This window comes from Sus scrofa, chromosome 2 (genome assembly GCF_000003025.6).
Source record: "Sus scrofa isolate TJ Tabasco breed Duroc chromosome 2, Sscrofa11.1, whole genome shotgun sequence".
In the NCBI taxonomy this organism is placed as follows: Eukaryota; Metazoa; Chordata; class Mammalia; order Artiodactyla; family Suidae; genus Sus; species Sus scrofa.
The window spans coordinates 578,460-606,433 of NC_010444.4; the positions used below are offsets into that span (position 1 = coordinate 578,460).

The 27,974-nt window shown below is 62.2% G+C and overlaps 1 protein-coding gene across 3 annotated transcripts in view; it reads left to right on the forward strand.

Moving 5' to 3' along the window:
* Positions 1,710-27,974, forward strand: part of AP2A2 (adaptor related protein complex 2 alpha 2 subunit) — a 47,930-nt gene continuing 21,665 nt past the window's right edge. The window contains exons 1-4 of one of the 3 annotated variants that reach the window (XM_021082581.1): positions 1,710-1,971; positions 15,932-16,000; positions 24,908-25,050; positions 26,517-26,710. In XM_021082581.1, the coding sequence (XP_020938240.1) occupies positions 1,905-1,971; positions 15,932-16,000; positions 24,908-25,050; positions 26,517-26,710 (473 nt within the window). In that variant the 5' untranslated portion in view covers positions 1,710-1,904. Of the gene's footprint in view, positions 1,972-15,931; positions 16,001-21,767; positions 26,711-27,974 lie in introns of all 3 variants that reach the window. The other 2 variants (XM_021082580.1, XM_021082582.1) reach the window with 2 other exon arrangements.

Below are 27,974 nucleotides of genomic sequence, written 5' to 3' on the forward strand. Positions count from 1 at the left end.
GGAGGAACTGAGACACAGCAGCTAGTAGGACCCCCTGGTCACCAAGGCCATGCTGTGGGCTCTGGGGTCCCCGGCCTTCATTGCTTCTCCTTCAGAATGCGAGTGCAGGGGCCTCCCCCGCTTGGCCACAGAAAGAAGATGGCCTGGGAACCGCCAATGGCTAGAACGGGGCACATGTCCGGTTCACAAAACCCAAGAAATGAAGCACTGCCCGCTGCTGAAAATGGCCTGTCCCTCGCTGAGGAGTGACTGTGGTCAGGGAGGGTGGTATCATTCAGGCCCGCAGCCTGCTGACTGATGGGAAGGGCAGCTGAAGGCACCACCGCAGGAGGCTGGGGTCTTTGGCACAGCCCTCCGTGTGTTATCAGCTTTGGGACTCCCCCGCCCCCAGCACACACTTGTAGGACTCCCAGGAGGCTTGGAGAGCCCAGAGTGAGCACCGAGAGGGGGACGCCTGCCCGTCCCCCAGCCCCTGCTCCGAGAAGGCCCCTCCACCGTGGAAGGAGCTTGCCCTCTGTCCATGCCCCACGGGAGCCCCTGCAGCTTCTCGGTATTGTCCTGCCCTGTGAGCGGCTGCTGGGGGTGGATAAGGGTCCACCTGTCTCGGTCCTCTGACCTGGCTACGGTAAGATCATCTCCAGGCCTGGAGAAGCGGGCCCTGGGGGGGGCGGGGTGTGTGTGTGTGTGTGTGTGTGTGTCTCTCTTCCAGGAAGCCCTCTTCTGGCCCAGCCTTTTGGAAGGTCTTGGAAGGTGGTGAAATTGCTGCCTTATGAGGATTCAGGTCTCCAGGGCTTCGGGCTTCCCTCAGGGGTTCCAGAGGCCCAGAGCTCTGGTGTTTGGCGTGTGGGAACCTGGCCTCTTTGCCAGGGTTCACCCAGGGAACCCAGGAAGTGAGCGAGGTTGGCTCTGGGCCAGTCCCAAGTACAGAGCCTGGATAACCCTGGACTGAGGACCCTTTTCGGAGCTATCCTGCTTCACGAAGGAGAGCTGGGCAGGGCCATCTGCTCTCTAGACCCCCTGGGGGTCTGTGCCCCTCAAGGTCCCTGCAGGGCACTGCAGGTGGGCCACACCCCTGCAGGCTGCTGAGGTGGGTGGTGGCAACAGTGGCGAACGGCGAAGGTGATGACTGAGGAATCAGATTCAAGGCTGGGCCCTGGGAGTTCCTGCTGCGGCTCAGCCGGTTAAGGACCCAACGTTGTCTCTGTGTGGGTTGGATCCCTGGCTTAGCTCAGTGGGTTCGGGTTTGTCATGAGGGCGAGCCATGGTACAGGGTGCAAACGTGGCTTGGATCTGGTGTTGCCGTGGCTGTGGTGTAGGCCTGCGGCTGCAGTTGTGATTCGAACCCTGGCCCGGGAACCTCCATAAAACAAGCAAGAAAGACTGGGTCCAGGTCACCTGGTGCTGTCAGGGGTTGGGGGTGACAGTTTCCTCCTTTGGGAAGGAAGGGGCGGACCTGGACAGTCTGGGTGATGTGCAGCGCGGCCCTCAAGGCCGGCGGCAGGCTGCCCAGGCTGTGGGCCGGGCCGGGCCGTGAGCGGTCCGGGGCTGCGGTCAGGGCGGCGGTCAGGGCCGGGGACGGGAATCTGCGAACCTGCGGCGCCCCTGCCCGGCCCGGCCCCGCCCCTGCCCGGCCCGGCCCCGCCCCTGCCCGGCCCGGCCCCGCCCCTGCCCGGCCCGGCCCCGCCCCTGCCCGGCCCGGCCCCGCCTCTACGCGCCCGCCGCCGCGTGCGCGCGCGCGGCTGCGAGCGTGCGTGCGTGCGCGCGCGCGGCGGCCCCGAAAGCGGCGCTGGAGCCTGAGGCGGCTCGGCTGAGGCGGCTCCTCCCCGCTCCCGCTCCCGCTCCCGCAGCCCGTTGCCCGCTCCTCCTCCCGGCCCGCCAGCCCAGGCCGCTCCCCGGGCCCGAAGATGCCGGCCGTGTCCAAGGGGGACGGGATGCGGGGCCTGGCGGTCTTCATCTCGGACATCCGCAACTGTGAGCGGCTGGGCCTGCGGGGGGCAGCGGGGTGGGGGCGCAGGCCGGGCTGGGGGAGCTGGCCGGCGGGGTCCTTCGGGGGCTGGGATCGGGGGCGCGGACCTGGCGGGCGGGGGTCCTGGGGGTGCGGGGCTGGGGTCCAGGACGTGGGCCTCTGGGCGGGGGCTGGGGGTTGGGGTCCCAGGTGCGGACCTGGGGGGCAGGGGACTTCGGGGGCTGGGGGCTGGGGCTGGGGCGCGGACCTGACGGGCGGGGCCCTCCTGGGGGCTGGGACGCGGACCTGGCGGGCAGGGGTCCGGGGGTGCGGAGCTGGAGCCCAGGACGTGGACCTGGCGGGCGAGGGGCGGGGGTCCGGGGTGCGGGGTGTGGGGCGGCGTCCCCCACCCGCGCGGGGGCCTGTGGCACCGCCGAGGGGCGTCTGGCGGGGACGCCCCTCCCCAGCATGATGTCATCTGGAGCAGTCCGCCGGTCTTTCTAGTAATGGAGCATTTAACCCAGCATTTTCCAAAACAGCGCGGATTTTCGCTGCGAGCGGGCACAGCGAAACCCGTGTCTTGCCCCGTGGACCCGGCTTCTGCGGCGTATTAGGCCCTGGTTAAAATGACCTGTTCCCCGGGGATTCTGGGCCCGGGCGGCGGGGGGTGCGCCGGCTGGGGGAACGGCTCGGCCTGCGGTTTTCGACCAGACAGCTGGTCGGACGGCGTTCTCAGCGGCCCGAGTCCCCCCGGAGGGGAAAAATCCGTCTCAAAAGGCGCAACGGGCGGGAGGCCTGTGGGTGCACCCTGGCTGGGTCCGCCAGAAAATTTGGCTTGGGCGGCGGAAACGCCTGTTCGTTTTCAGGTAATGTCCCCTTTGTTTAATGAAACAAATAAACACCAAGCCAGTTTCCTGCCCGGCTTATTTCTTAGTTGTCAGCGGCCAGATGTTTGACGGTGGGTTTAAGGCCTCAGGTTTGCTGCGTGTGTTGGGAAACGCTTCGCTTCACCTACTGGTAGATGCTGCTGGTCCCCCCTCCCCGGGATGGAGGCCCACACGAGCGAGGTTAGGTCTTCGGTCCCTGCCCTTTCTCCGCACGAGCTCGGTGTGGAGACCGGCCCCTCTGGGACCCTCTCTTCCGCGGCCGCGTCGCTCGCTCCCGAGGCGGTGGCCTTCCCAACCCTGACGCGTCCGGAAGGCGGGGGGCGCGTGTGCCCCGGCCTCAGAGACGCCTTGGCCGAGGCGCCGCAGCCCGCCGGTCGCTGTCCTTCCACTTTGGAGGAAAGCTGCGATGGCGGGTCATTGAGATCGAAACCCGATTTCCTGGCCACCTCCTCACCCGCCTTCTAGGCCTGGGCCGGGCTGGGTCTGCCTCACGGCAGGGACGTGGCTCGTGGACTGATGGGGGGACAGACTTTCCCCACCCCCACGCCAGGACATTCGGGGCTCGTCCTTCGTTGGGTGGAGCATCCCTGGGCTCTTCTTGCTTCAGTTGTGACGCGGTGTCAGCCAGAGACGTTTCAGCTGGCGCCCTTCGGGCAAAGGTGCCTCCCCAAGCCGCCTCCCCCCGCAACCTCGCTTTGAGAGCCACTGGCGTGGACCAGTGAGTCGGACCGGTTGTGCCCTGGAGGACCTTCAGCGGGCGGGCGCGGGCAACAGCCCCCCCCCCCACCGGCTTTCCGACCTCACTGTCCTGTTAGCTGTCGCTGGTCACCGCGCCGAGCTCTTCCTTTGCGGGAAGCTGCACGAGGGGGGCTGCGGCTGCTGGCTCATCGCGCCCCCCGGCCTGCTCGCAGGGGCAGGGCGGTGAAGGCGCCGGGGCAGGTGGCACGAGGCGGTGATCCTGGGCCTGGTGTGTCTAAAGGGCCCCGCGCGCACGGGGCCCCGCCGAGCTCCCGGCGGCAGCGAGGTTGCGCCCCAGACGCGTGTGCGCGCTGGGGCTGGAAAGCGAACCCAGGTCAGAGCCGGGCTCAGCTTGAGCCCTCCGTGGCGGAGAGCCGTCCCGCTCCCGCTCCCCTGCCTGGCTCTGGTTTTGTGTGCCTGCTCTTTTCGTGCCGTGAGGGTGGCCGAGGTTGCCAGGCCGTCTGGAGAGGGCACCCGCTCCGTGCGTGACCCGAAACCACGGCCGCCGAGCCCGCGTGTCCTCAGCTGAGCTGCGGCCTCGCTTCAGGCTGTGATTCGCGGCTCCCTTTTACCTTTCCGCGCCCCGCAGTCTCTTAAACCTCCCCCTTGAAGGGAGCGAGCCCCCCGGTTTACTCTTGGGAGGCCGGAGGGGCTGTGGCTGTGGCTCCTCTTGGCCTGGCAGCGTTGCCTGTGCTCCAGGGTTTGACAGGTGCCGTGCACGGTGTCCCTGTGCCACAGGGGCCCGTGGTGCTTCCGTGGCGCAGGTGGTGAACCAGCTCAGCGCCCCGTAAATTTAGCTCGATCCGCTCTTACTGTCTTCAACCCAGGGGCCACGGAATCTGGCTGATGCGAGCTCAATGTGTGGGAGTTAGTAAACTGTTTTTCTCATTCCTTTTTTAAAATCGACGTTAAAAAGATTCTAATCCTTTTGTTTAGCCCCAGTTTTTAAGTATTTTTTGCTTTTTTTGGGACCATACTCGCAGCATATGGAGGTTCCCAGGCCAGGGGTTGAATCAGAGTTGTAGCTGCTGGCCTACACCGCAGCCGCAGCCGTGCCAGATCCGAGCCACGTCTGTGACCTACACCACAGCTCACAGCAACGCCAGCCGGATCCTTAACTTACTAAGCGAGGCCAGGGATAGAACCTGTGTCCTCACGGGTACTCGTCGGATTCATTTCTGCTGAGCCATGACGGGAACTCCCTTTAAGTGTTTTTTTATTCTGAAGCAAATGCAGATCCCTAGGAAGGTGCAAAGAAGTGGGCAGGGAGCACTCTTCAGTGGCCTCTGAGGTGGGCATCTCTCGTCAACGGTCCGTCTCCTTTTTCTTTCCAGGGCCGCGCCTGCAGCAGGTGGAGGTTCTCAGGCGGGGGCTCGAAGTGGAGCTGCAGCTGCCGGCCTGCCCCCCAGCCACGTGCATCCTCATGGCTGTGCTGCACTTGCACGGGCAGCCTGGCTCCAGCCTCTGACCTGGTCTCCATGGGCACTCTCGGGGGTGCTGCGCGGGTGAAGCTGTGCGGCGCAGCTCCGGAGGCCCCCCAGGCTCTGGCAGTGCCACTGTGTTCGAGCATCGGCGTCTAAACGGAGGAAGTGCTGAAATCGGGAAGGTGAAGTTGAGTTGCCAGTTGTTCGATTGCTTTGGCATTTGGTCACCTTCGTGCACATGGGCGCCGCGGTGCTTCATGCCGCTGCCGCCTCCGCGTCAACTCAAGGCCGAGGCCGAGCAGGGACGACGCTGCTGAGAGCGTCGTCGGACTCAGAGGCGACGGCCCAAGAACCCCAAGAACTGGGGCGCCCCAGAGGGCGAGGCGCGGTGGCCGTGGCTTCCTCCCGGCAGCTGGCGGCGGGGCTGGGGCGGCGCAGGTGACTGGACCTTCCGTCGCGCCTGGAGGCCTCTCGCCTGACCCCTCCCTCCGGGCCCGCAGTCGGAGGAAGGGCGTTGGCAGGGAGCGCGTTTGCCCTGTTCTGGGAGCAGGCGGGCCGCGGCGCTGGGGCGCAGTGCTGAACGAGTGGGGCAGTAGGGCGCCGGGCGGTGCCCTGCCCAGTGTGCCTGTCGCTCGGCCTGAGGCCTCTGATTCTGTTATCTGTGTTGGGGCTGGGCGCTCCTTTGGGTGTTTAGCATGACGAAGCTTTGAAAATTTCACTTGTCTGTAAAACTCCGTTTGTTGTGAGTCATAAATTGGACATGGAGGAACCAACGTAAAAATTTAAATTCAGCTTAAACTTCAGTGTAGAAATGAGACGTAGGGTTGGCACTTGGTTCCTGTGCGTAGTAGTAAAAGTCGGAATCGGTTTGTCAGTCTGCATTTTAACTTTTAGAGGCTTTTAAAAATGTTAAGCTTTATTTTAGTCTTGTCTACATTTAAAAAAATGTGCTTTTAAAAAATGCTGACTTTTTGTAAAAAATGCTCTTCTTGCATTTTCTTTTGCACGCTTATGCATAATTTATATTCCTTAGAAACTGACTTAGGAAGTATGTGACGAGGCGGCTGCAGGGGAAGGAAGTGTTTGGTCTGGTTGAATTTTGCTGCCAAGGTTGGTGGTTGCGGCTTCTAGGAATTACCTGTGTCTCCTTCCCCGTGTGTCCCTCCGGCTGCTCTGAGGGTCGCTGTCTTTTGTGGGCAGTTGGGGCGTCCTGGCGAGGACTACATGCTCATGCCAGACATCTAATTAAGCGGGTTATTTCTCTTTCCTCTTAGGATGATTCTCACTCTGTGGTGAGGTTTGTTTTTTTTTTTGGCAACAACGTGTGTCACGATTTGATTTTGTAGTTGCGGAATTATTGGAAAGGCTGTGTCATTGTAGGATTAGATGGTGTTTCCTGGCTCCAAAAAATCAGTCGGCCCCAAGGGGGAGATTCAGGGGTGTGGTCGGAAAAGGCATGTGAGTTGAGGGGCTCAGGCGGGCGCCCCGGAGCAGGAGGGGCTCTGTCTTCCTTGAGGGTCACTCGCAGGCTCTCGGGCCTGAGGCTGTCCTCCCTTAGCTCAGGTTTCAAAACTTCTAAGGCTCCAAGAATTGAAAGTTCTTCTGGAAATCTGTGGTCAGCTTGTTTGGTGCTGTGCTGCCAGGAAGCTTTGTGTGGTCCCCCTGCCCGCGAGCTGTGCCTCCAGGATGCGGGGGTGGGGGGGGTGCCCGCCTATGGCCCAAGGTCCCGGCTGTGCCTCCTCCTAAAGGCTGAGCTGGAGCAGCTGTGAGTTCCGGGGCAGATGGGCCTCAGGTTTGGGTCAGGGGTGGCTTCTGGGCCTGTCCCTCTCTGGGGTTCGGAGGGAGGGAGCGAGCGTGTGGCCCCCCGCCGGGTGCCTGCAGGTGAGTGGAGGTGAGCTCTTGCTGGTGCCTGCATCCTACCCAGCACCTGCTGCCTTCGGGTCCCCACAGGGTGGGCGGGTCCTCGTCCTGAGGGAGTCCCCTGTGTGGAGGAGGGGAGGGCAGAGGGGATAACGGGGGGCACAGGTGCTTAGGCACCTCTGAAAGGTAGTTCCGAGGCCGCTTCAGGAAGGGGTCCTGTCCGCCTGTGGCCTTGCCGAGCACTCTTTTTCCATCAGCGTGTTTGGTCCACCCTCCGCTCCCCAGTCAGTGATGAAATGACTGGCATCCGTGGGTGCCTCCCCCCCGCCCCGGCACAGAGTCTGGCCTGACTGAGGTTGCACTGGGGTTTAATTTCGACACCACAGTGGGTGTTAGAAAGTATTTCTTTTTGTTTCGGATTTTTTTTTTTTTTTTGCTGTGCTGGCGGCTTGCGGAAGTTCCTGGGTCAGCGATGGAACCCAGGCCACGGCAGCGACGACGCCAGACCCTTACCCCCTGAGCCACCGGGGCATGAGACGGCTTCTGTCAGCCTCTGGTGCAGCAGGAGTAAGTTAAATAACTCTGCTCCCAGCCTAACAAAATAAATCGAATTGTACTCCATTAGAAAACAGAAGCGAGCAGTTTTCCCAAGGTGTTTGCTGATTCTGGTATCTGCCTTCACAGTGCTTCTGGCTTTGGTGTGGCGCTGACACAGTTGACGTGTCGCGAGGAGCGGTGGGAAGGGTTTTCTCAGCAGGGCCTCAGGGCGGGTGGGTCCCGGTTGGCGGGCTCTGGTGGAGGTGGGAGCTGAGGCTGCGTGATGAGGTCAGCCCTCCCCTCTGTGGTGGACGGCGGGTTGCACATCTTGGCCAAGATGCAGAAGACAAATCCTGTCGAAGGAGGAAGCGGCCCCGTTTTAAAATGGGGCCCTGGGGCCCGAGCTGGGTCAAGGACTGAGACGATGCCTGGTGGCAGGCAGGGAGAGGCGAGTCCCATCCTTGCCCCAAGGGTTTTTTCCTTTTTTGGCGGCCCCGTGGCACATGGAGTTCCGGGGCCAGGGATCAGATGCCAGCCACAGTTGCCCCCTCTGCCACAGCTGTGGCAACCTTGCCAGATCCTTCACCCACTCGCTGGCCCCTGTCCGGGGTTGACCCTGCGTCCTGGGACTGCAGAGATGCCGCCAACCCCTGCCGCCCAGCGGGAGCTCCTCCCCTCGGTGCTGGGCCTCAGGGTTAGGGTTAGGGGTTAGGGTTAGGGGTCAGGGTCAGGGTTTAGGGTCAGGGTCAGGGTCAGGGTCAGGCCCCGCTGCCTCTCCCGCTTCCACGCAGGAGGGAGGAGGGAGGCCGGGCCCACCGTCAGCTGACAACCGGGGTGGGTGCCACCAGGTGGAAGGTGGGAGGCCCATGGGTGTGCGCTGGGCCACGCTCCTCCTGGGGCGGTGGTGGGCCTGCCTGCGCCCTGTGCGCCCAACAGGGAGGCCGTCTCGGTGGCGAGGCCGAGACCCGCTTCCCCGGCTCGGTGCCATCCCCAAGGCGCTCTCTTGGCTTCCTGGTGGCTCCAGGAACGGGGGGGGGGGGGGGGGGGGGGGGGTGAGGGCCGGCCCTGCTGGGTGTGTTCGTTTAGGGCAGAAACTTCTGGCCACGTGTTTGGGGGCGTCCTGGTGCCGCCCCTCTTCTCCCGCCCCTTTGCGTATCGTCGTGCCCGTGGAGCTGAGTCTCCCTTTCCCGGCATTTAACCCGTGAGAGTCGCGTGGTTTCGCTTCACCTGCCGCTTGGGTTCAGGCCGTCTCCCTGTGTTGTGCTTTCCACCGATGCCAGGGTTTGGAGTCTGTCTATGGGGCTGCTTAAAAGCGGGGACCCCAGGGACCAAGGCGGGTCGCTTGGGGTTTGTTTTGCATTGCAAGGCGTTTGTTTCCTTTAAAGTCTCTTCCAAGCAGAAGGGCGTCCGAGGAGGACTGGTTATTTCGTGTTCTTAGAGGCCCTCGAGCTCCTTCGGGCGGCGGGGCTGCGTTGGGAGTTGCGTCCGTGCTTTCTGTGGCCAGCCTTCCTTGGCATGACGTGGCTGAGAGGGTACGTGTGTTTTGACCACAGCTTAAGCAGCGTGGGGGAAGGGCACGTGGAGAGTCTTTTGTTTTATGTTATTTTTCTGCTTTTTAGGGCCACACTCACAGCATATGGAGGTTCCCAGGCTTGGGGTCGAATCGGAGCTACAGCTGCCGGTCCATGTTACAGCCACAGCAATGCAGGATCCGAGCCCGCGTCTGCGACCTACACCTCAGCTCACGGCAACGCCGGATCCTTAACCCACTGCGTGAGGCCAGGGATTGAACTCGCAACCTCATGGTTCCTGGTCGGATTTGTTCCCACTGCGCCATGATGGGAACCCCCTGGATAGTCTTTTAAAGCACAATAGAAAAAAATAGAGCTATAAATGAGTTTTTGTTTTGTTTTGTTTTTTTTTTTGGTCTTTTTACCTTTTCTTGGGCCACTCCCGCGGCATATGGAGGTTCCCAGGTCAGGGGTCGAATCGGAGCTGTAGCCACTGGCCTACGCCAGAGCCACAGCCATGCGGGATCCGAGCCGAGTCTGCAACCTACCCCACAGCTCACCGGATCCTTCACCCACTGAGCAAGGGCGGGGATGGAACCCGCAACCTCATGGTTCCTGGTCGGATTCGTTAACCACTGCGCCACGACGGGAACTCCCATAAATGAGTATTTTTGAATACTTTTGGATTGCGTTCGTTGCTGTTGGAAAATGTAGTCTGGTAGCTTTTCCTTTGGTCTTATACAGTGCAGCCGGCTCAGAGCCCGCCCGTCCGTGGGAGGGGTCCTGTGACTGAGACGGCTGAGCTGCCGGTCGAGGGTCAGCAGTAGCTGCCCCCCCGCCGGCTCCGCCCGTCTCCGTGACTCCGAGCAGTTCGCTTGCAGCTTCTGTTGGCGAAATTCGAATTCGCTGCTTCAGACTGTCATTGCCCTGCCTTTTAACTGGCTGTCCTGCTCGGAGTGGCACGTCCAGCTTCCCCAGGCGCTGAGATCGCGGAGGAGGGAGCTGTGCGGGGCCATTGTTGGAGGCTCTGTGGGCGCAAGGTCGTCTGGTCCCCGGGGCTCGGCCTTCGGCTTCGGGAGCACGTGGTCCGTGCGGCGGGGGCGGGGGCGGAGGTCTCTCGCGAAGTGTCTCGTGGGAAAGCTGGTCATGGCGGGGCAGGAGCTGCTGTCCACCTGGCGTGTGCTCTCTAACGTGGCACTTGCTGCAGGTCGAATGTAAATCGCCCTTGTAAGTAGCCGCAAAGCTACTGTATGTTTTTCATGCTACGTTCTTATTGTTTTGCTATAATTTTGATACAGTCCCAAGAGGAAAGGCTGTTTTGAAGGTGTATGTTCCAAAATTTGTTTCTTTATTTTTCTGGATTCTATTTTGTTTTATTTTTTTGTCTTTTGAGGGCCGTACCCATGGCATGTGGAGGTTCCCAGGTTCTCATTGTTGCCACAGCAATGCCAGGTCCGAGCCACATCTGTGACCTGCACCACAGCTCATGGCCACGCCGGATCCTCAGCCCACTGAGCCAGGCCCGGGATGGAACCCGCAACCTCATGGTTCCTGGTCGGATTCGTTTCCGCTGCGCCACGACGGGAGCTCCTCTTAGGTTTGATACGATTGTGTGATTCACTTATGTGAGACACCTGTTGAGCGTCTGCCGTGTGCCAGGTGTGATTCTAGGCACGAGGGATCCAGTGCCTAACCAAACGGACAAACTTTGAAAAACCTAATTTTTGTGAGACTAGGCAGACAAGATAAATGAGAAAAACTACATCTCTCCCTGTACACCTCTCCCCTCATCCATTTGTCGTGGAGAAAGTAGGGAAGCGGAATAGAGAGCGGGGGGGGGGGGCAGGCTGGGGGGCCTGGAGAAGATGGGGTGTGAGGAGGTGGGGAGGCGACCTGGAAGGGAGCCGAGGGAGCTTCTGGAGAAGGAGCCCTCGGTGACGGTGTCGTGGCCGTGGCCCTGGGGACGGCGAGGTCGGGCGGCAGGGCGGTCAGTGTGGGCGCGGGCGGAGGGGCGGGGGCGGCAGGCGAGGCGGCCCTGTGGGAATTCCTTGGAGGTTTTCAGCGCCGGAGTGCTCTGGTCTAAGTTACTTTTGCCTTTAATGAACTCGTTCTGGTTTCTGTGTTGAGATCAGAGGAGCAAGGGTGGCAGGCGGACAGCGCGGTGGCTTCGGCTTTGCTGCTGGAGGTGCCGATGGCTGGGGCACGTGGGGATGGAGTGGAATGGTCACCTTCTTTTTTCCTTCTTTTTAGGGCCATACCTGCAGCACGTGGACGTTCCCAGGCGAGGGTCCAATCAGAGCTCCAGCTGCCGGCCTACACCACAGCCACAGCCACAGCCATAGCCACAGCCACGTGGGATCCGAGTCTCGTCTGCAACCTACACCACAGCTCACGGCAAGACTGGATCCTTAACCCAGTGAGCGAGGCCAGGGATCGAACCCGCCACCTCATGGATGCTAGTTGGGTTCGTTAACCACTGAACCAGGATGGGAACTCCCCCTGCCCATTTTTTAATGGGGTGTTTTGTTCTTTTGATAGAGGCTCCATGTTTGTGTATTTTGGAGATCCCTTGTCCGTTTCTTATTTGCAAAGATTTTCTCCCATTCTGTGAACTGTCTTTTTTTTTAATAGTTTCCTTTGCCACTGTGGGAATTCCAGGCCTGGTTTTAGAGCTTGCTGTTGACTTCTGTGCAGCCCGCCTTCAGTGTGGTTTTAGCAGCGATATTTTCCTCCAAAATAGGCTTTTGTTGGTCAATTTTGGGCTTTTGCTTACTCCACGAAATCCTTTTGTACCTGGACTAAATTCTGTATTTTGAGCAGATTTTGTTTTCAGTGTAAGACGTACTCTCACTGCCGTAAGATGTGGGAGGGTTGGTGTGTTGGTTGTCGTGAGCTGGGATGGGCTCCTGCACCCCGGTTTGGATTGGGCTGGTCCGGGAATAGCAACAGTGTCATCTGACGCGTTCAGCTTGCGAACAAGAAGAAGTCAATAACCAGCGTATGTTGCCTGGGAGGAATGGCCAGGGCAGTAGTTCTAAAAACCCCAGAGCTTCTGGCATTCCCCTCGTGGCACAGTGGAAACGAACCCGCCTAGGAACCATGAGGTTGTGGGTTTGCTCCCTGGCCTTGCTGCTCATTGGGTTGAGGCTCCGGTGTTGCCGTGAGCTGTGCTGTAGGTCGCAGACAAGGCTCGGATCCCGTGTTGCCGTGGCTCTGGTGTAGGCCTGCAGCGACAGCTCCCATTTGAACCCTAGCCTGGGAACCTCATAGGCTGCGGCTGCAGCCTTAAAAAGATAAAAAAAAAAAAAAAAAAAAAAAATTCGAGAGTTTCTTTCAAAACCTGTCCCCAGAGAGCGCATTCTTTGCTCCCTACTGGATGCAGATTGCAGCTCGCTTGGGTGGTGGTTGTGGGCTGCTCTGGGTTACTCATTAGCTCGCAGAACTGCTGAGTCTGCTGTGGGGTCCCCTTCGGCGCTGGGTGTCTTCTGTGGCCGACAGACCTACCACGTTCTGGGTGGGGCCCGGGCAGGTGGCGAAGAGACGAGCCTGCCCTGCTGGGCTCAGCCCGCCGGCCAGGTGCCCGTGCTGACACTTCACCCTGCGGAAACCTCTCCGTCTCCCAAAACCAGGCCCTTCCCCAGAAGGGTCAGGTCGTTGCTGCATCTGCTCCCAGCAGTGCGGGCGGCTGGCTCTGGAGGGAGGCGCGGCGTGGGGGGCAGGAACCGGCCTTCTCCACCAAGGCCCTGCTGTCCCAGGCACCTTTCTCCGGGTGCGCTCACCGTGTGCGGGTGGATTGGTCATGCCAGTGACGCCGCCGCCTGCCAGGGCATTTTGGTAGACTTCGGCGTGTTGGTCTGTGTGCAGGTGTCTCTCCCGCCGTCACACTCGCCTCTGTTGAAAGCCTCACCTTGGACAGAGCATCCTGGGCGCGGGTGGGGTCCCCGAGGGCGGTGCAGCGCTGCCGCCTAGACACAGCCTTGCTCCGCGCAGCGGGACGCCGCCGCCGCCTTCCAGCGAGGGCCGGGGTTTGTGGGCGGGTGTCCTCGGTCCCCAGGCTGTTGGGTGCCGAGCACCGAGGCAGCAGTCCAGTTAGTGAGCCGGGCGGTCCAGCCCAGACCTGAGCCCGGGTGGGTCTGAGGGCTGAGGAGACAGACCAGCTTTTCCTCTGCACCAGCTGCTTGGTCTTGTCCTCAGATACTCGAAAGACTTTTCTCTTTAAAGTTCAGTAACTTTATTAGGATGTGCATTGGTATGTGCAATTTGGGGCTCATATTCCCAGGTATGGGGTGTGGTTTTAATTCTTTTGTTTACTTTCTGGAAAGCTTGTCCTTCTTTCCTTCCTTCCTTTTTCTTTTTTGTAAGGACCACACCTGTGGCATATGGAGGTTCCCAGGCTAGTTTCGCATTGGAGCTGTAGCTGCCGGTCTACACCACAGCCTCAGCCATGCCAGATCCTTAACCCATGAGTGAGGCCAGGGGTCGAACCCCCACCTCTTGGACCCTGGCCCGCTGAGCGACAGCGGGAGTGCCCTGGGAAGGCTTTCCCAGATGGCGTATTTGACGCTGTCCCGCTGTGCAGGTGCCTCCCCAGGGGCGCCTGCTGTCCACGTGCTGCATCCGGTGCATTTTCAGTGTTTACTGCCTTCTCCTGAAGCCTTCACCCCTCATTTCTCTCTAATTTAGGTGGTTCTCTGTCTTTCCGTCCTCTGTCCCTCTGCCATGTCTGTTTGTTCTTCTCTTCCCTCTCTTTTTATCCTGCGTTTCTTACATGGTTTGGGGGTGGGAGATGCTATGAATCTGGTGGCTATCAAGTCGATTGCTTGATTTGCATGTTTCTTTCTTGGGCCCCGCCCGAAGCATGTGGAAGTTCCGGCCCAGGGGTTGAACCCTTGCCACGGCACTGACCTGAGCCACCGCAGTGACAGCACTGGATCCCCAAGCTGCTCTGCCACAGGGGAACTCCCTGAAATGATCACACACATTTCTGGTGGACGTGATTTCTCTTGCCTGATACCTGAGTTTTTCTGTGGAGGTTTACGTGTCTTCTTGGTTTTCTCACTCGTCCAGCTTGTTTTGAGCTTGGGGGCTGCAGCCTGGCTCCGGCCTGTGGGGCCGTCGGTCTCTCTCTGTCGGGGTGTCGTTCTGCTCCTTGCTCGTCTCTTCTCGTCATCTCTGTGTGTCGGGTGTGACCTCAGCCCTCCCCGCCCGCTGCTTGTCTTTTGCGGAGTTCGTCTCTGGGCCGTCGGGGGGCTGGCGGCAGAGTCGGTTGGCTTTTCTGCCCGCTCCCGTCTGCCGCCTCTGTCTGCCGCCTCTGTGGCCCTCTCTGTCCCTCGTCCCTCGGGGGCGGGGGGGAGGCCAGGTGAGGCCCCGGGTCCGGGGGGGGGGGCTCTCCCTCCCCCGCCTTCCCTCCCCCAGACGCACGGCCCGGGGTCTTGTCGTTTCTGATGGTCGCCCTTTTGCGGGAACGGTGCTCAGAGCTGGGAAGTGATTTCCTCTGGGGCACAGGGTTGTCCTCTCAGAGACGAGGAAACCGGGCACAGCCGGCAGCTGCTCGCTGCCAGCGGGGTCGGGGTCAGGGTCGGGGTCGGGCTCTCCTCGTGGCCTGCACGCCCCTTGCACAGAGCTGACTGGATTGTGCCTGTTTTGTTAAAGACCCCCAGCCCCCTCCCTCTCCCCCATTGGCATGGCAGCTCCCCAGGGGCAGGAAGTCTGGCTTCATTCTAAGTTCCGGCACCAGGAACCGGGCCTGGTGGGGGAGGCCCTGACCGGGCCTTTCCCGGTGGGAAAGGGTCCTGCGTTAGTGCGGCAGATGTGTGTACTAGCAAAAGCTAGTAGAAAAAGATGGGGGTGTCGGGGGGGCCTGAGGGGTGTCCCAGGGAGAGGGCAGTTCCTTGCTGGGGAGCGGGAGGTGAGAGCAGTTCCAGGGCGGCGACCTCAGAGGCGTGTCTGGAGGAGGCCAGGGGAGCCGAGCGTGCGGGCGTCTGTGAGCGCCGGGTCTGCGGTGCGCTGCTTGGGGGGGTGCCCTGGGAGCCCCGCTCCCCGGGAGGAGAATCGGGAAACCCAGGCCTTGCCGGAAGAGGGTCTTTCATGGCAGACTTCACTCCGGCTCTCGAAAAGTGGTGGAGGTTCCCACAAGTGTGAACGTAAGACTCACCTGATCCTGCGGGATGGGCAGCTGTGTGTTTTGGTTTTTTCGGGGTGTGTGTGTGGAAGTTCCCAGGCCAGGGATTGAACACATGCCACGGCCGTCATCTGGGCCACCGTAGCGGCAGTGCTGGATCCTTAACCTACCTACCGAGCCACCAGGGGACTCCGGTTTGTTGTGTTTTACAGCGTTGCTAAGATGCGTGGCCCAGGCTGTTTCTGCGTGGAGTCACGGAGGAGCCAGCCTGGGCACCGTCCCATCTCCGTTGCACACGCGCACATCCTCGTTTCAGGAAGGCGGGCGTGGGGCGTGGGGCAGTTTGACCGTCGCATGTATAATGTGCCTTCCACCCTTTTAAAATATGATGGCTAATTCCCAGACTTCCTTGACTCTTATCAAAGAGGACTTGGCAGGTTGTGTAGGTTGGCGAATTTCATGAAGAAGGACAGTTAGACGCCTACAGTCGTTCAGACCTTATGCTTTAAGTGTCATCCGTGGCGGTAAAAGTCCGCCTTGGGACAGAGCCTTAGCCGGTAGCGGTTTATCGTGGAATCTGTTCGGTGGCCTTGGCGCGGCTCCACTTGCAGGATGAGGGAGGCAGGGCTGAACGCGGGCTCCGGGGGGCAGGCCCCTGTCCCTGGGGCCTCGCAGACGTGCTGCGGTCCTGACCACGCGGCTGCCCGCAGCTGTCAGAGCCTGGCTCCTGCCTCCGCTGCCCCCGGCTGGCCGCCAGTGTGGGCTGGTAGCTTCTTTCCTGGGCTCCTGAGAGCCGTGGTTCTGCCTTTGGTTCTGCCTTTGGTTCTGCCGTGTCTGTCTGGTCAGGGGTGGGTGTTTGTTTAGAAATCACTTAAAGCAAGATGCATTTTTGTCCTCTCTTTTTCTAGGCAAAAGTAAAGAAGCTGAAATAAAGAGAATAAACAAAGAGCTGGCAAACATTAGGTCAAAATTTAAAGGTAAGTGTGTTTTCTGTTAGGAAACGCTCTCTTGTAGCCTTCGTACAGCAGGGACTTAATCTTTTAACAGCTTTTTTTTCTCCTCACTTTAAACCAAGGCTACGGTCTGAGTGTCGTTTTGGTCGTGGCTGTGTTGGGATGAAAGTGGTCAGAGTCAGGCCCGCGGGTGTGCCTCAGTCATCCGATGGCTTGTGCAGAGATGATCCGATGACGGCCCTTCCCAGGACCGCCCTTGCCTGGAGCTGCAAGGACAGTGATCTAGAGCGGCCACTTCCACCCGCGGGCTCTGCTCCAGGAGGCCGAGGAGGGTGGGAGCCAGCAGCCGAGACGCCTCGGGGCCAAGGACGAGCCCCAGGCAGGGAGGGCGGCACAGACCTCAGCCCTTCTCCTTGGAGGTGTCGCCACAGGTCGATGCGTAAGCTCCCATGACCTGCCGCTCAGGGAGCGGCTTCTCCGGAGGGGCTGGGGGCGGCCACCTTCGCTGAGCCTCCTCAGCTGGAAGAAGGGCCGAGTGTAGGTTTTCAGTCTTGGGACTTGTGTCCATGAGACTGGCCGGTCCCTTCAGCCTTCGTTTTTCAGGTAGGTTTTCCACGAGAGAGACCTGGTGCAAGTCTCTGAGCCGACCTGAGCCGCGAGAGTGGCTGAAATTGCCCCAAAGAGCTGCGCGGAGGAGGGGCTGGTGCCGTAGAGCCAGGCTGGGGCCTTGGCAGCACGTGCGCATGGGTGTCCTGTGTGCTCAGACGACGCAGCAACTAGTGGAGCTGGGTTGTGACAGTCGATAGATGCTGCTGAGCCCCTGGGAGAGTAGTGTGTCTCAGTCTTAACCAGGCCCAAGGACCCTCTGGAAGCTCTGCAAACCGTGTGAAGTTGTGTGTGAAATGATTTGCTAATATATACTTTTGTTTATAACTTTCATTGCTTAAACCCTTTTTAAAATTCAGAATTTTTTATGGAGTTCCCGTTGTGGCGCAGCAGAAATGAATCCGACTAGGAACCATGGGGTTGCAGGTTCGATCCCTGGCCTCACTCAGTGGGTTAAGGATCTGGCTCGGAATCTGCGTTGCTATGGCTGTGGCATAGGTTGGCGGCTGAAGCGACAATGAAACCCCTAGCCTGGGAACCTCCATATGCCATGGGTGTGGCCATAAAAAGACAAAAAAAAAAGAAGAATTTTTTAGAGTGGTTTTAGGTTCCCAGCAGAATGGAGTGGAAGGTGCAGAGTGTCGTGTGTCCCCCCATGTGCCCACCCCTGGCCAGCCTCCCGTCTGCCACCTCCCCACCAGCAGCTGGAGACGCTGTGAGCCCGCCCGGACACGTCATCGTCACCCAAAGCCACTCTTGGCCTTAGGGTTCACGCGGGTGCTGTGCGGTCTGCGGGTGGCCAGACGCATGGGACATGTGCTCCCGGCTGGTCCCGCGCCCGCCCACAGCCCCGAGACCCACTCACCCTCCCCTCCTCTGCTGGCCGTCCCGAACCCTCTGCCGCCCTGAGCTGCACCTCGGCTGGCCGACGTGTCCTCGAGGTGGACCCCTGCCGCGGCCGCCTTTGCCCTCTCCGTCGGGTGCGGCCGAGGCTCCTCCACGCCTTGCTGCGGCCGGAGAGCGCCTTTCTTTCGGGGCCGAATGCCGCCCCGTCGTCGTCTGAGTGCCGTCTGTGTGCCATTCATCTGTGGGGGGACGTCGGGCTGGTTCCCAGTTTTGACACCTGGGAATGAAGCTGCTCTCAGCCTCGCTGGGCAGCGTCTCCGGTGGTCCTGCGTTGGCAGCTCTCGGGGCAAATACCAGGGAGCACGAGCGCCGAGCACACGGCGGGAGTATGTTTGGTTTTGTAAGGAACCGCCAGGCTGTCTCCTAAGCGGCCGCCCGCCTGCGTCCCCAGGGAAGGATGAGCGCTGGTGCCGCAGACCCGCCTGGCGTGGGCCACGTCCTGTCCTGGGTTTGGGCTGCTCTGGGGCGGGGGGGTCTCGCTGGTGGGTTTGTGTTTTTATTTTTGGCTGCACCTGTGACATGTGAAAGTTCCCAGACCAGGGCCTGAACCTGTGCCACAGCTGTAGCCGGAGCCCCAGTGGTGACAAAGCCAGATCCTTAACCCCTGCGCCCCGAGGGAGCGCCTCACTGGTGTCGTGTAAGGGACGGCTCCCTGGGGACAGCTGGGGTGGCAGCCCTGCCGCGCGCACCCGCCGTCTCTGGTGAAGGGTCCTTCACGGGAGGGAGCGTCCGGGGCGGCGGCGGAGAGGCGGAGAGGGAAGCCGCCCCGATGCCCCCGATGGCGCCTGCTCGGAGGGCCACGAGCGGTTACCTGGTCAGAGGCTCCTCCTCCTGCCCCGCTTCCCTCAGCTGTTCCGTGGGCTGCTGATGCGCGCAGGCCGGGCTCGGGGGGGTGGGGACAGAACATCGACCAAGTGACCCTGTGAGAAGCGGGGGAGGCATCAGACAGAGGCCACGGGCCACCAGGCTTGTCCCTCGCCCTCAGGGAGCTTCGGAGTGGAGGTCGCCCGCCAGTGGTGTCTGGCCCGGGGTGGGGGTGTTGGGCCGCTGGGCCACAGCGTGAAGCCCCTCCAGCCGTCACGCGGGGCAGCGGGTCTGCTGCCGGGGCGGCAGGGGGTCCGGGTGTGGAAGTGCGTGCGTGCGTGGTCCTGGGTGGGGGGCTCCTAGCGAGCGCTCAGCGTGTGTGGCGGAGGGGTCATGGCCCTAAAGGTGCTTTCTCTTGCCTCAGCCGCCCCTCCTGGGTGGGGAGGGAGGCCCCTCTGCTCCGTCGAGCAGCTGGCAGTTATGGAGCCCCGGGGGTCCTGAGAGGAAGCAGGCGCGAGGAAACCTGCCCCTTGCCCTCAGCAGGGAGGGCATGGCAGCTCCAACGGCGCTTCCAGATGCGTCTCCGTCTGGGCCGTCCACTGGAAACACGACTCAGGTCACACGTGCGACTCTGGATTCTCCAGGAGCCCCCTTGAAAAAGACGAAAAAGAAGCAGGCGAGACGAATTTTAATATTGTTCATTTAACCCAGGATGCCTAAAATATCATCACTGCAACAGGTACTCAACAGAAAAAGTTACTGAGATAACGTGCAGTTTTTCTCGTGCCAGGACTTTGAAATGTCACGCGTAGAACACACTCAGTTCAGAGCAGCCACGTGCGAAGCGCACGGCCACTGCGTGAGGCTAGAAGCTGCCATGTTGGACAGTGCAGACTTAGACCAGTCCTTCCAGTGGAACCAACTTAAGAAGAGGCCTGGTCCTGGAGTTCCCGTCGTGGCTCAGCAGTTGACGAACCCAACTAACATCCATGAGGATGTGGTTCGATCCCTGGCCTCGCTCAGTGGGTTAAGGATCTGGCGTGGCGTGAGCTGTGGTGCAGGTTGCAGACATGACTTGGCTCCTGAGTTGCTGTGGCCGTGACACAGGCGGACAGCTACAGCTCCAATCGGACCTCTAGCCTGGGAATCTCCATATACTGCAGGCGCAGCCCTAAAAAGACAAAAAACATAGAAGAGGCCTGGCGCTGAAAACAGCTTGCAAGTGTCCTGCAGTAACGAGAAGAGAGGCGGATTCCAGGGCCTGCGAGAGCGAGCAGGGCCTCACGCTGCGCCGGGGAGCTGGCTAACCCAGCGCAGCCCTGGGACGGGGCCTGGCTCTCCGTGACTTCCAGGTCTAGCGCGGCGGTTGTCCGCCGGGATTGTGCCGTCCAGCAGGTGGAGGCCAGGCAGGCTGCCCCCGCCCCCGGCCCGGTCTCTGGTGGCCGCGGGCTGCAGTCGAGCAGCTGGGGTCTAGGTGGTCAGCCCAGAGCCCACCAAAGCGAGACCTTTTTCTCCTTTGACCTGAGGCCCCAGAGGCTGTGCCCTTCGGGCGAGAGCGGCCGGGGACGGATGCCGTCCTGCCCTAGGCCTGCAGCGGGCGTCTGGCCTTGGGTCGCTCCGCGGGACGCCAGGGAGGGACCCGCTCCTCTCGAGGGAGCTGTGCCTGTCGTCGGCTGGGAGGAGCCCACGGGGCACTTTTCCAGGATGCTGCCCAGCATCGTCGCAGATGCGGAGGCCCCCTGAGAATCGGGGTCCCGCGCGAGAGCTGGCAGAGACAACGGACAACGGAAGCGGGTCCAGACTCTGGTGGAGAACTAGGCGCACCGCGCTCACGGGGACAGAAGCGCCTTTGAACATTTCAGCGGCGGCCTTGGCAAGGGTTAAAAAGAGTGACGTAGCCGATTTTGCAGTAAGACCGAGGGGAGATTCTAGAACTGAAAGATGAGCAACTGCGATGGGGAGCTCGGGTGGGGGCCGTGCCTGGCAGGTGGCGGTGGGTCCGTGTGGGCAGGGAGACAGCCCCCCGGGCACAGAGGTCGGAGGGCCTGGTCCCCTCCCGGGAGGAAGTGGAACCACCGTGACGGACGTTCCCCACCGCTGATGCCGCGAGCACGGCCACAGCGAGGGAGAAGCCCGTGTCCGCACCTGGACGCGCACTTGGGACAGCGGGACAGGAAACCGGGCTGGGCCGGCGGGGTGTGGCCGGCGCGGGGGTGTCCCCGGAGCCGCGGGGACGCCGCTCCTGTCAGGATGGTGCCGAGGCTGTGTCCGCAACTCCTTTCAGAGTGAAGGTGATCGGACCTTTTCCCGACGAGGAGGAGAGGCCTGAGCTAGAGGAGGGCGGGGGCGCGCTTCAGGCCGGAGACCGGCCGTCCCGGGCCCGACGGGAGCGGGCAGCTTGGTGCCCAGGTCGCTGGGTGAGGGCAGCGTCTCGAGGGCTGAGGTGGACGTCCGCGGAGGTTGAAGTACTTGGCAGCAGGCCGAGGAAGGGGCCGGCTTGTGGACAGGGCTGGGGACGCCCAGGGGCGTCCTCGGGAAGCCTGGCCGTCTGCCACGCCGGAGGCTGTGCCCCGCGGTGGCGGTGTCTTCCCACCTCCCCCAGGAGGAGGTGGGCTCTAGGGCCGCTGGGCTGGACGAGAGCCATCTGGGGTCTTGGGGGCAGAGCCCTGGGCGGGAACCGGGGCTCGTGGATGCCACTGGGCTTTCCGGTGGGGGGAGCCGTTCCTGGGACATGAACTGGCCCTGCTCAGTCTTGGAACCTCTGGAAACAGGCATTGGGCGGTCCCGTCGGGAAGCTCGGCGGTGCTTCTCCTGCTGGGCTTCAGGAGTTTGCCCCGTAGCGACAGGAATTTGCTGGTTCGCTGCTGGGCCCAGCAGGTCCAGGTGCTAAGGGTCGAAAGACCAATAACAAGGCCCCGGAGGCGCAGAGGGACTTGGCAGAGACCCACCGCTTCGTGGGGGCAGCGGCCGCGCTGACGTGCAGGGCTGCTCTGCCCCCTCCAGGTGCTGCCGCCCGGTGGCACCGCTTGCTGTCACCTGCCCATCTCTTTCATCTTTTGCTCTTCTTCTTTTCCTGGGATATTTTGGCAGAGTAATTTTTTTTGTTTGTTTTTAGGGCCGCACCCGAGGCATATGGAAGTGCACAGGCTAAGGGAGGAATCAGAGCTGTAGCTGCCGGCCTGCACCACAGCCACAGCAACGCAGAACCTGAGCCAGTCTGCAGCCTACACCCCAGCTCCCGACAACGCCGGATCCTTAACCCACTGAGCGAGGCCAGGATGGAACCCACGTCCTCAGGGATCCTAGTCAGGTTTGCTACTGCTGAGCTACAACGGAAACGCCAATGGCAGAGTAATTTTTCAAAAGGCTGTTTTTATGGGATGTAACCTTCCGTAAAATGCCCTCATTTTCAGTGTAGAATTTGAGTTTTGGTAAATACGTGCCAAAAGCCACCATTTGTGTCACCACCCCACAGACAAGACAGACAACCTTTGCACGCAGTGCGAGCCCTGCGTCCCTCCGCTTGGCCGCCTCCCCGGCCCCCGCAGGCCCGGAGCTGCTCTCTGCCGCCGGAGTTCTGCCGTTTCTGGGAATCTCACGGGGAAGGAGCGTGTGGTGAGGCCTTCGCGGTCTGCTGTCTGTGACTTGGCGTGGCGCTTCCGGGCTTTGCCCACGGCACTGGCCTGCTCACCAGGGTGCACGTCTGGGCTGTTTCTGTGCTGCCTGCCGGCTGGAGCTGCTGTGAACTGGCACATGGGGCTTGGCGTCACTCCTGGGACGCGCGCGTCTGACCTGTTGAGGATGCGCCGTGTCGTCGGGGGGCTGTCCTGTTTTGTGCCCCCAGCAGCCGTGTTGAGTCCGCAGCCCTCCACAGTCAGCCCTGCCAGAGCTGGGCGTGGTTCGTCTTTTAAACCGTAGTTTTTCTAGTGGGTGTGCAGTGGTGCCTCCCTGTGCTTTTAATTTGCATCCCCCACCCCTTTTTGGTCTTTTTGTCTTTTTAGGGCCACACCTGTGGCATGTGGAGGTTCCCAGGGGAGGGGTCTAATCGGAGCTGCAGCTGCCGGCCCACACCACAGCCACGCCAGATCCGAGCCGCGTCTATGACCTAGACCACAGCTCACGGCAACGCCAGATCCTTAACCCACTGAGCGTGAGGCCAGGGATCGAACCCGCAACCTCATGGTTCTTAATCGGATTTGTTTCCACGGCGCCACGATGGGAACTCCTCGTTTCCTTTTCTTAAAGAGCTGGATTCAGTAAGTGCTGGGGCGAGTCAAGAGGACGCCCCAGGTCTGTGGGGCTCCTGGGGAGGGAAGAGTTAGGCCTCTGGTGTGAGCAGTTCTAGAGCCTCTCCTGGCTGAGGTGGGGCTGGAGGGAGGCTCGGAGTCGGCTCTTACCTGGCCGAGCATCACAGGATGCTCGGGGAGCGCCCAGCTCCGGGAGAGAAGGGTGAGACGGGGCTCAGGGGAGCGTCGCCCAGGAGGACTGGTCTCTGGAGCTTGGGCGCACTTCCCGAGGGACAGAAGGTGGGGGCTGCAGCTGCAGGGGAACCTGTGGGCTCTTCCCGGCCTCTTACTTGTCAGGGTCTGCCTGGGGGTGGTCGGGTCCAGGTCTCGCAGTGGGCTGGGAGCCCGCCCCCGTGGAGGCAGGAGGCTGGAGACCTGCGTGTCGCAGGCCACAGCTGTCGCACGAGGCTCCTGTCCTTAAGGCACAGAGGGCGAGCCCATGTCTCACGAGGCTTCCTGGGTCATGAACAGAGCTTCTGGATGCCAGGCTGGGCTGGCGACCCTTCTCTGCCCTAAAGAGCAGTTACCTTGGGCTGCCTTGGCCACAGCCGCTGGCGGAAGGGATGGGTGAGGGCCCGAGAGGCGTGAGTGGCTCAGGCAGGAGGGGCAAGTGCCGGTGGCGCTTGCAGGGCTGGCCTGGCTCTGATGCAGTTGGCAGGCGATGGAAGGGCACCTGTCCTCCCCTCCAGCCGCCACTGGAGGACAAGGGGGCACGTTTCCCTTCTGTGCCAGCCCTGAGGGGCGCAGGCAGGAGCCCCGGTCCTCTGTTGGGGTGAACGTGTGGTCTGTGGCCTTTCCTACCTGCTCCCCTGGGACCTTCCCAGCAGTCAGGGGTGTGGGTGTCACTGTCTTCATCCCCCTGGCAAATAGAAGGGCCTCGGTGCAGCAGTGGGGATGACCGGAATCTCAACAGCCCTGGCCCACACCAGACCGGCGGAGGGTGGCCTCGCTCAGGGGTGCCAGGGCGGGCCATACCGAGGGCAAGGGGGACGGCGCTGTGAGGAGCTGCTGCACTGCCTCGAGGGTGCAGGACCAGCAGCAGGTGGCCCCAGAGGATGGATTTGCAGTCGCCTCCTTGGAGCCCGGGGGCAGCTCAGAGAAGCCAGGGTGCAGGCCACATTAGGTGGGCGGCTGGAAGGGAGAGGCTTCTGCGGGGTCACTCGAGCAGGTGAGAAGCGCTTGAGACCAGGAGGGTCCTGCGGGGACAGGTGCCAGGGGAGGGGCCAGCTGCGCGTTGGCCGCCTCTGCCAGGCCTGGGGAGAGCAGGCCTGGGCCAGGCGTCCTTGGGGGCTGTGGCTTCTCTCCGCTTGTGCTGGGTTGTGGCCCAGACATACCAGTTTCCCTGTCTGTCCCCTTTGTGGGTACAGCACACCCCTTCCACCCCCCCCCCGAGCTTGTGCTCCTTAGGGCCTGGCTTCAGCCAGGGTCACCTGTCACCTCCTCTCTGGGCTGGGACCTGGGTTGGTCCCTGACTCTGCGAGGTACTTGTGAGGTTCCCAGATGGCCTCATGGCATTGGCTTCCCCCCCAGGTCCCGGCAGCGCCCCCCCCACAACGTCCGGCCCAAGGCTCTTAGCTGCTCTCCCCGAGCCGTGGGCCTGACTCTCCAGTGTGCTCGGCCCTCAGATGCTGCCTCTGGTGTCCCCAGCGCCCAGCCTTAGGGGCTGTGGGAGGGACCCTGCGTCGGGTCCTGCAGCACCTGGCCCGGAAGACGGCCAGCCTCCCAGGCGGTCCCCTCTGTTGTTGGCTAGACAAGTCCCGCACTTCCCGGGGGAAATGACAGCTTCTGGTATTGGAGACAGCATTGCTCAGCTGTCCTTTTGTGGGTTTTTTTTTTTGCTTTTTAGGGCCACATTCGTAGCATATGGAAGTTCCCAGGCTAGGGGTCGAATCAGAGCTGCCCTTGCCGGCCTGCACCACAGCCACAGCAACCCTTGGATCTGAGCCATGTTTGCGGCTCACAGCAACGCCGGGTCCTTTACCCGCTGAGCGAGGCCAGGGATCGAACCCGTGTCCTCGCGGTTCCTCGTTGGGCTCGGTAACTGCTGAGCCACGACGAGAAGCCTGATCTGCCTGTTCGCAAGCACTTAAAAGGCCAAGTTCCCGGGCCAGACAGGGTGGCCCGGCAGGGGCATGGGCAGTTGGAGTGAGGCCGCCTGCCTGCATCTGCCCGGGTCCGTCTGGGGGCGGGCCTCCTGCCGTCGGGTGGGCGTCCGGACTGGTGGCGTGCGGGGACACGTTGGGACTCCACCGTGCACGCCGCCGTGTGCTGGCTGGGCTGGCGCTGTGTCCCACCGCCTGCCTCCTGCTCCGCCCGCCCCTGCCCGCAGGTGACAAGGCTCTGGACGGCTACAGCAAGAAGAAGTACGTGTGCAAGCTGCTCTTCATCTTCCTGCTGGGCCACGACATCGACTTCGGCCACATGGAGGCCGTGAACCTGCTGAGCTCCAACAGATACACCGAGAAGCAGATTGTGAGTGGCGGCCGCGGCGCTCGGCCCTGCCCCCGGGGCCCCCTGAGAAGGGGCCGTTTTTTTCTTGCCTTTTTTTGGTCTCTTTAGGGCCGCCCCTGCGGCACATGGACGGTCTCAGGTGAGGGGTCCCATTGGAGCCGCAGCCACCGGCCTGCGCCACAGCCACGCGGGATCCGAGCCGCGTCTGTGGCCTACAGCACAGCTCCCGCAACGCCGGATCCTTAACCCACTGAGCGAGGCCCGGGATCGAACCTGTGTCCGAAGTCAGATTCGTTCGGCTGAGTCCCGACAGGAACTCCTTTTCTTGCTTTTTGCTTCCACCTTCCACCGAGTCGGGGTTCCTGTGGGTTTGGGTGGGCGCGGCCCGGACCCAGCAGGTCCCACATGACGCGTGCCGGTCCCCACGAGGCCTGCCCCCGAGGGAGGGGCCGGCGTCCCTCCCCCCGTGCCTTCGCCGGCACCTCACAGCCCCGCTCCCCTTGTGGCCCCTCGTGCAACTTGTTTTCGCAGCGGGCGCCGCAGCCGCACGGTTTAGAGGCCAAAGGCAGGCGGCCGCGCCTCCACTGCCGTGCCTTCCCAGGCGGGACCGGTGCCGGGCAGCTGTGGCCCTCGCAGGCTGGGTGACGTCGGCCCTGCGTCCTCTTGGAGTAGGATGATTTCTGGGTTTTCTTGAGTGTTAGAGAGTAACATTTTCCTCCCATTTGTCCACAAACTTAACTTACAGAAACGGAAAAGATACCCCAGGTGCCCCCGGAATTTTGTGAAGTATTAGTACTTGCTCAGCAGGATTTATTTTGCTGTGGAGCCTGCAGTGTGCCGGGGGGTCCCGGGGGCGCGTGGGTCCTGCTCTTCTGCGGTGGGGAGACGGCATCACCCCAGGCGGGAGGCCGGGGCTGTGGCCGGTGCCCAGCGAAGGACGCGCCTACAGCTCCCCGGGCCCTGAGAAGCGGGAGGCGGTAGGGAGGGCTCCCTGGGCTGAGACGGGACGCGGGGTGGACGAGGCGGGCGGGGGCAGAGAAGGACAGCCAGAGGTAGAGCAGGGTGGGAACTCGGAGGAGGCGGCGAGCTCCCTGGCCCGCTTTTCTCCCGAGACCCCTGGGGGCTGAGAATTCAGTGTCCCGGCGTGGGGGTGACGCAGTCTGGAACCCGGGGAAGCCGGGGCCAGAGGCGGATTCATGAGAGAGGGAAGGCGGCCGGCAGCTGCGTTTCTGGACGTCCCGCAGTTGCTGCGTGACAGCCGAGGCCCCTCCCCAGGCTGCTCGGGACGGCGGTGCGCGCAGGTCACCGGCGAGACGCGCGTGGGGCCGGGGGACCGAGGTGGCTGATCCCGTGCGGACAGCGCCTCGGTGCCTCTTGGGCTCGTCCCCAGACCTTCCCCGGCGGGAGGAAGGCGGACGGGCCCGCAGGGCAGCCTGGAAGCAGCCAGCGCGCTGTGGGCCGAGCCTCTGTCCTGTCTCCGCACCCAGGGCTACCTCTTCATCTCCGTGCTGGTGAACTCCAACAGCGAGCTCATCCGCCTGATCAACAATGCCGTCAAGAACGACCTGGCCAGTCGCAACCCCACCTTCATGGGCCTGGCCCTGCACTGCATCGCCAACGTGGGCAGCCGCGAGATGGCCGAGGCCTTTGCCGGGGAGATTCCGAAAATCCTTGTAGCCGGGTAGGCGTCCGGGGCCGGGCTGCAAATGCGCTTCCCCCTCGCGTGAAGTGGTTCAGTGTGGAACCACTCAGAGACGGTGCCGCCCCGGGCCCTCCCCGTCGGGTGCGGCGCCGAGAGGACGAGATGGAGACGCAGAGCGTTTAGAGGCCCTCCCGCCCCGGAGCTGCCGAGGAGCCGGTGGAGCCACCACCTGCACTGGGGCCTCACAGGGCACGCGGTGGCCTGCGGGCACGGTGCCACTTCTGGCCCTTTCCCGGAGGCGGGACTGAGGCAGCCGTCGCGCACCCAAGTCCTCAGGAACCCCCTCTGTCGTTTGGAGGGAAGCCGGGGGCTGGCGGCTCTGAAGCCGTTTGAAACAGCGCCGGGCCATCCTGGAGGGCACGGCTGCCCGCCGTGCCCGGTGTGTGTGGCGCGGGCCCAGAGGGACAGGCATCCGCCCTCGTCCCCAGAGTGTCCGCCTCCAGGAGAGAGCTTCTCAGTAGAGGGACTTCTCTTTGCTCTGGAACGGCGGGCAGTTTAGGGGTTTTTCATCTCGGTTTGGGCCCATGGGGAATGAGCAAGCTAAGAAGAGGCGAGGGGGAGAGACGGCCCCACGCCTTCCTCGTCCCTCCGCACGGGACAGGAGCCCCGCTCAGCTGGCAGGCCCCGGGCCTGGGCACGGGTTCTTGCAGACGTATCTCTTTTGTTTTTTCCCTTCTTTTCTCTGCCCACACCCGCGGCAGAGGGAGGCTCCCAGGCTAGGGGTTCGAATCTGCTACAGCCGCGGCCACAGCCATGCAGGATCTGAGCCGTGTCTGCGGCCTACACCATAGCTCACGGCAACGCCTGAGCGAGGCCAGGGGTCGAACCCACATCCTCATGGGTCCCAGTCGGGTTCTTAACCCACTGAGCCAGGAGGGAGCGCCTTCCAGACATGTCTGGACGGCCCCACCGGGGCCCTCCATGGCAGGGTTGCTGCCTGCCTGGCTGCGCAGCCGGACTGGGCTGGGGTTAGGGAAGGGGGGTGGGGGGCAGCTCCCTGGAAACTGTCCTTAGCCGGCCTTACAGCCGGGGCAGAGCACCTCCAGGTGCCCCTCTCCTGGGCACCTGCGTGTCCCCGCCGGCCTCCCCGTGCGGCTTCCAGCTCGCGGGCTTTGCACGCAGCTGCTCCAGGGCTTTGGCAGCAAGGATCTGGGCAGGTGCGTGACGGCAGTGGGGGCGCAGGAGGGCTCCCGCCCCTGCCGGTCATGATGCAGGTCGGGGACACGGGGCTCCGTGGCCGCGC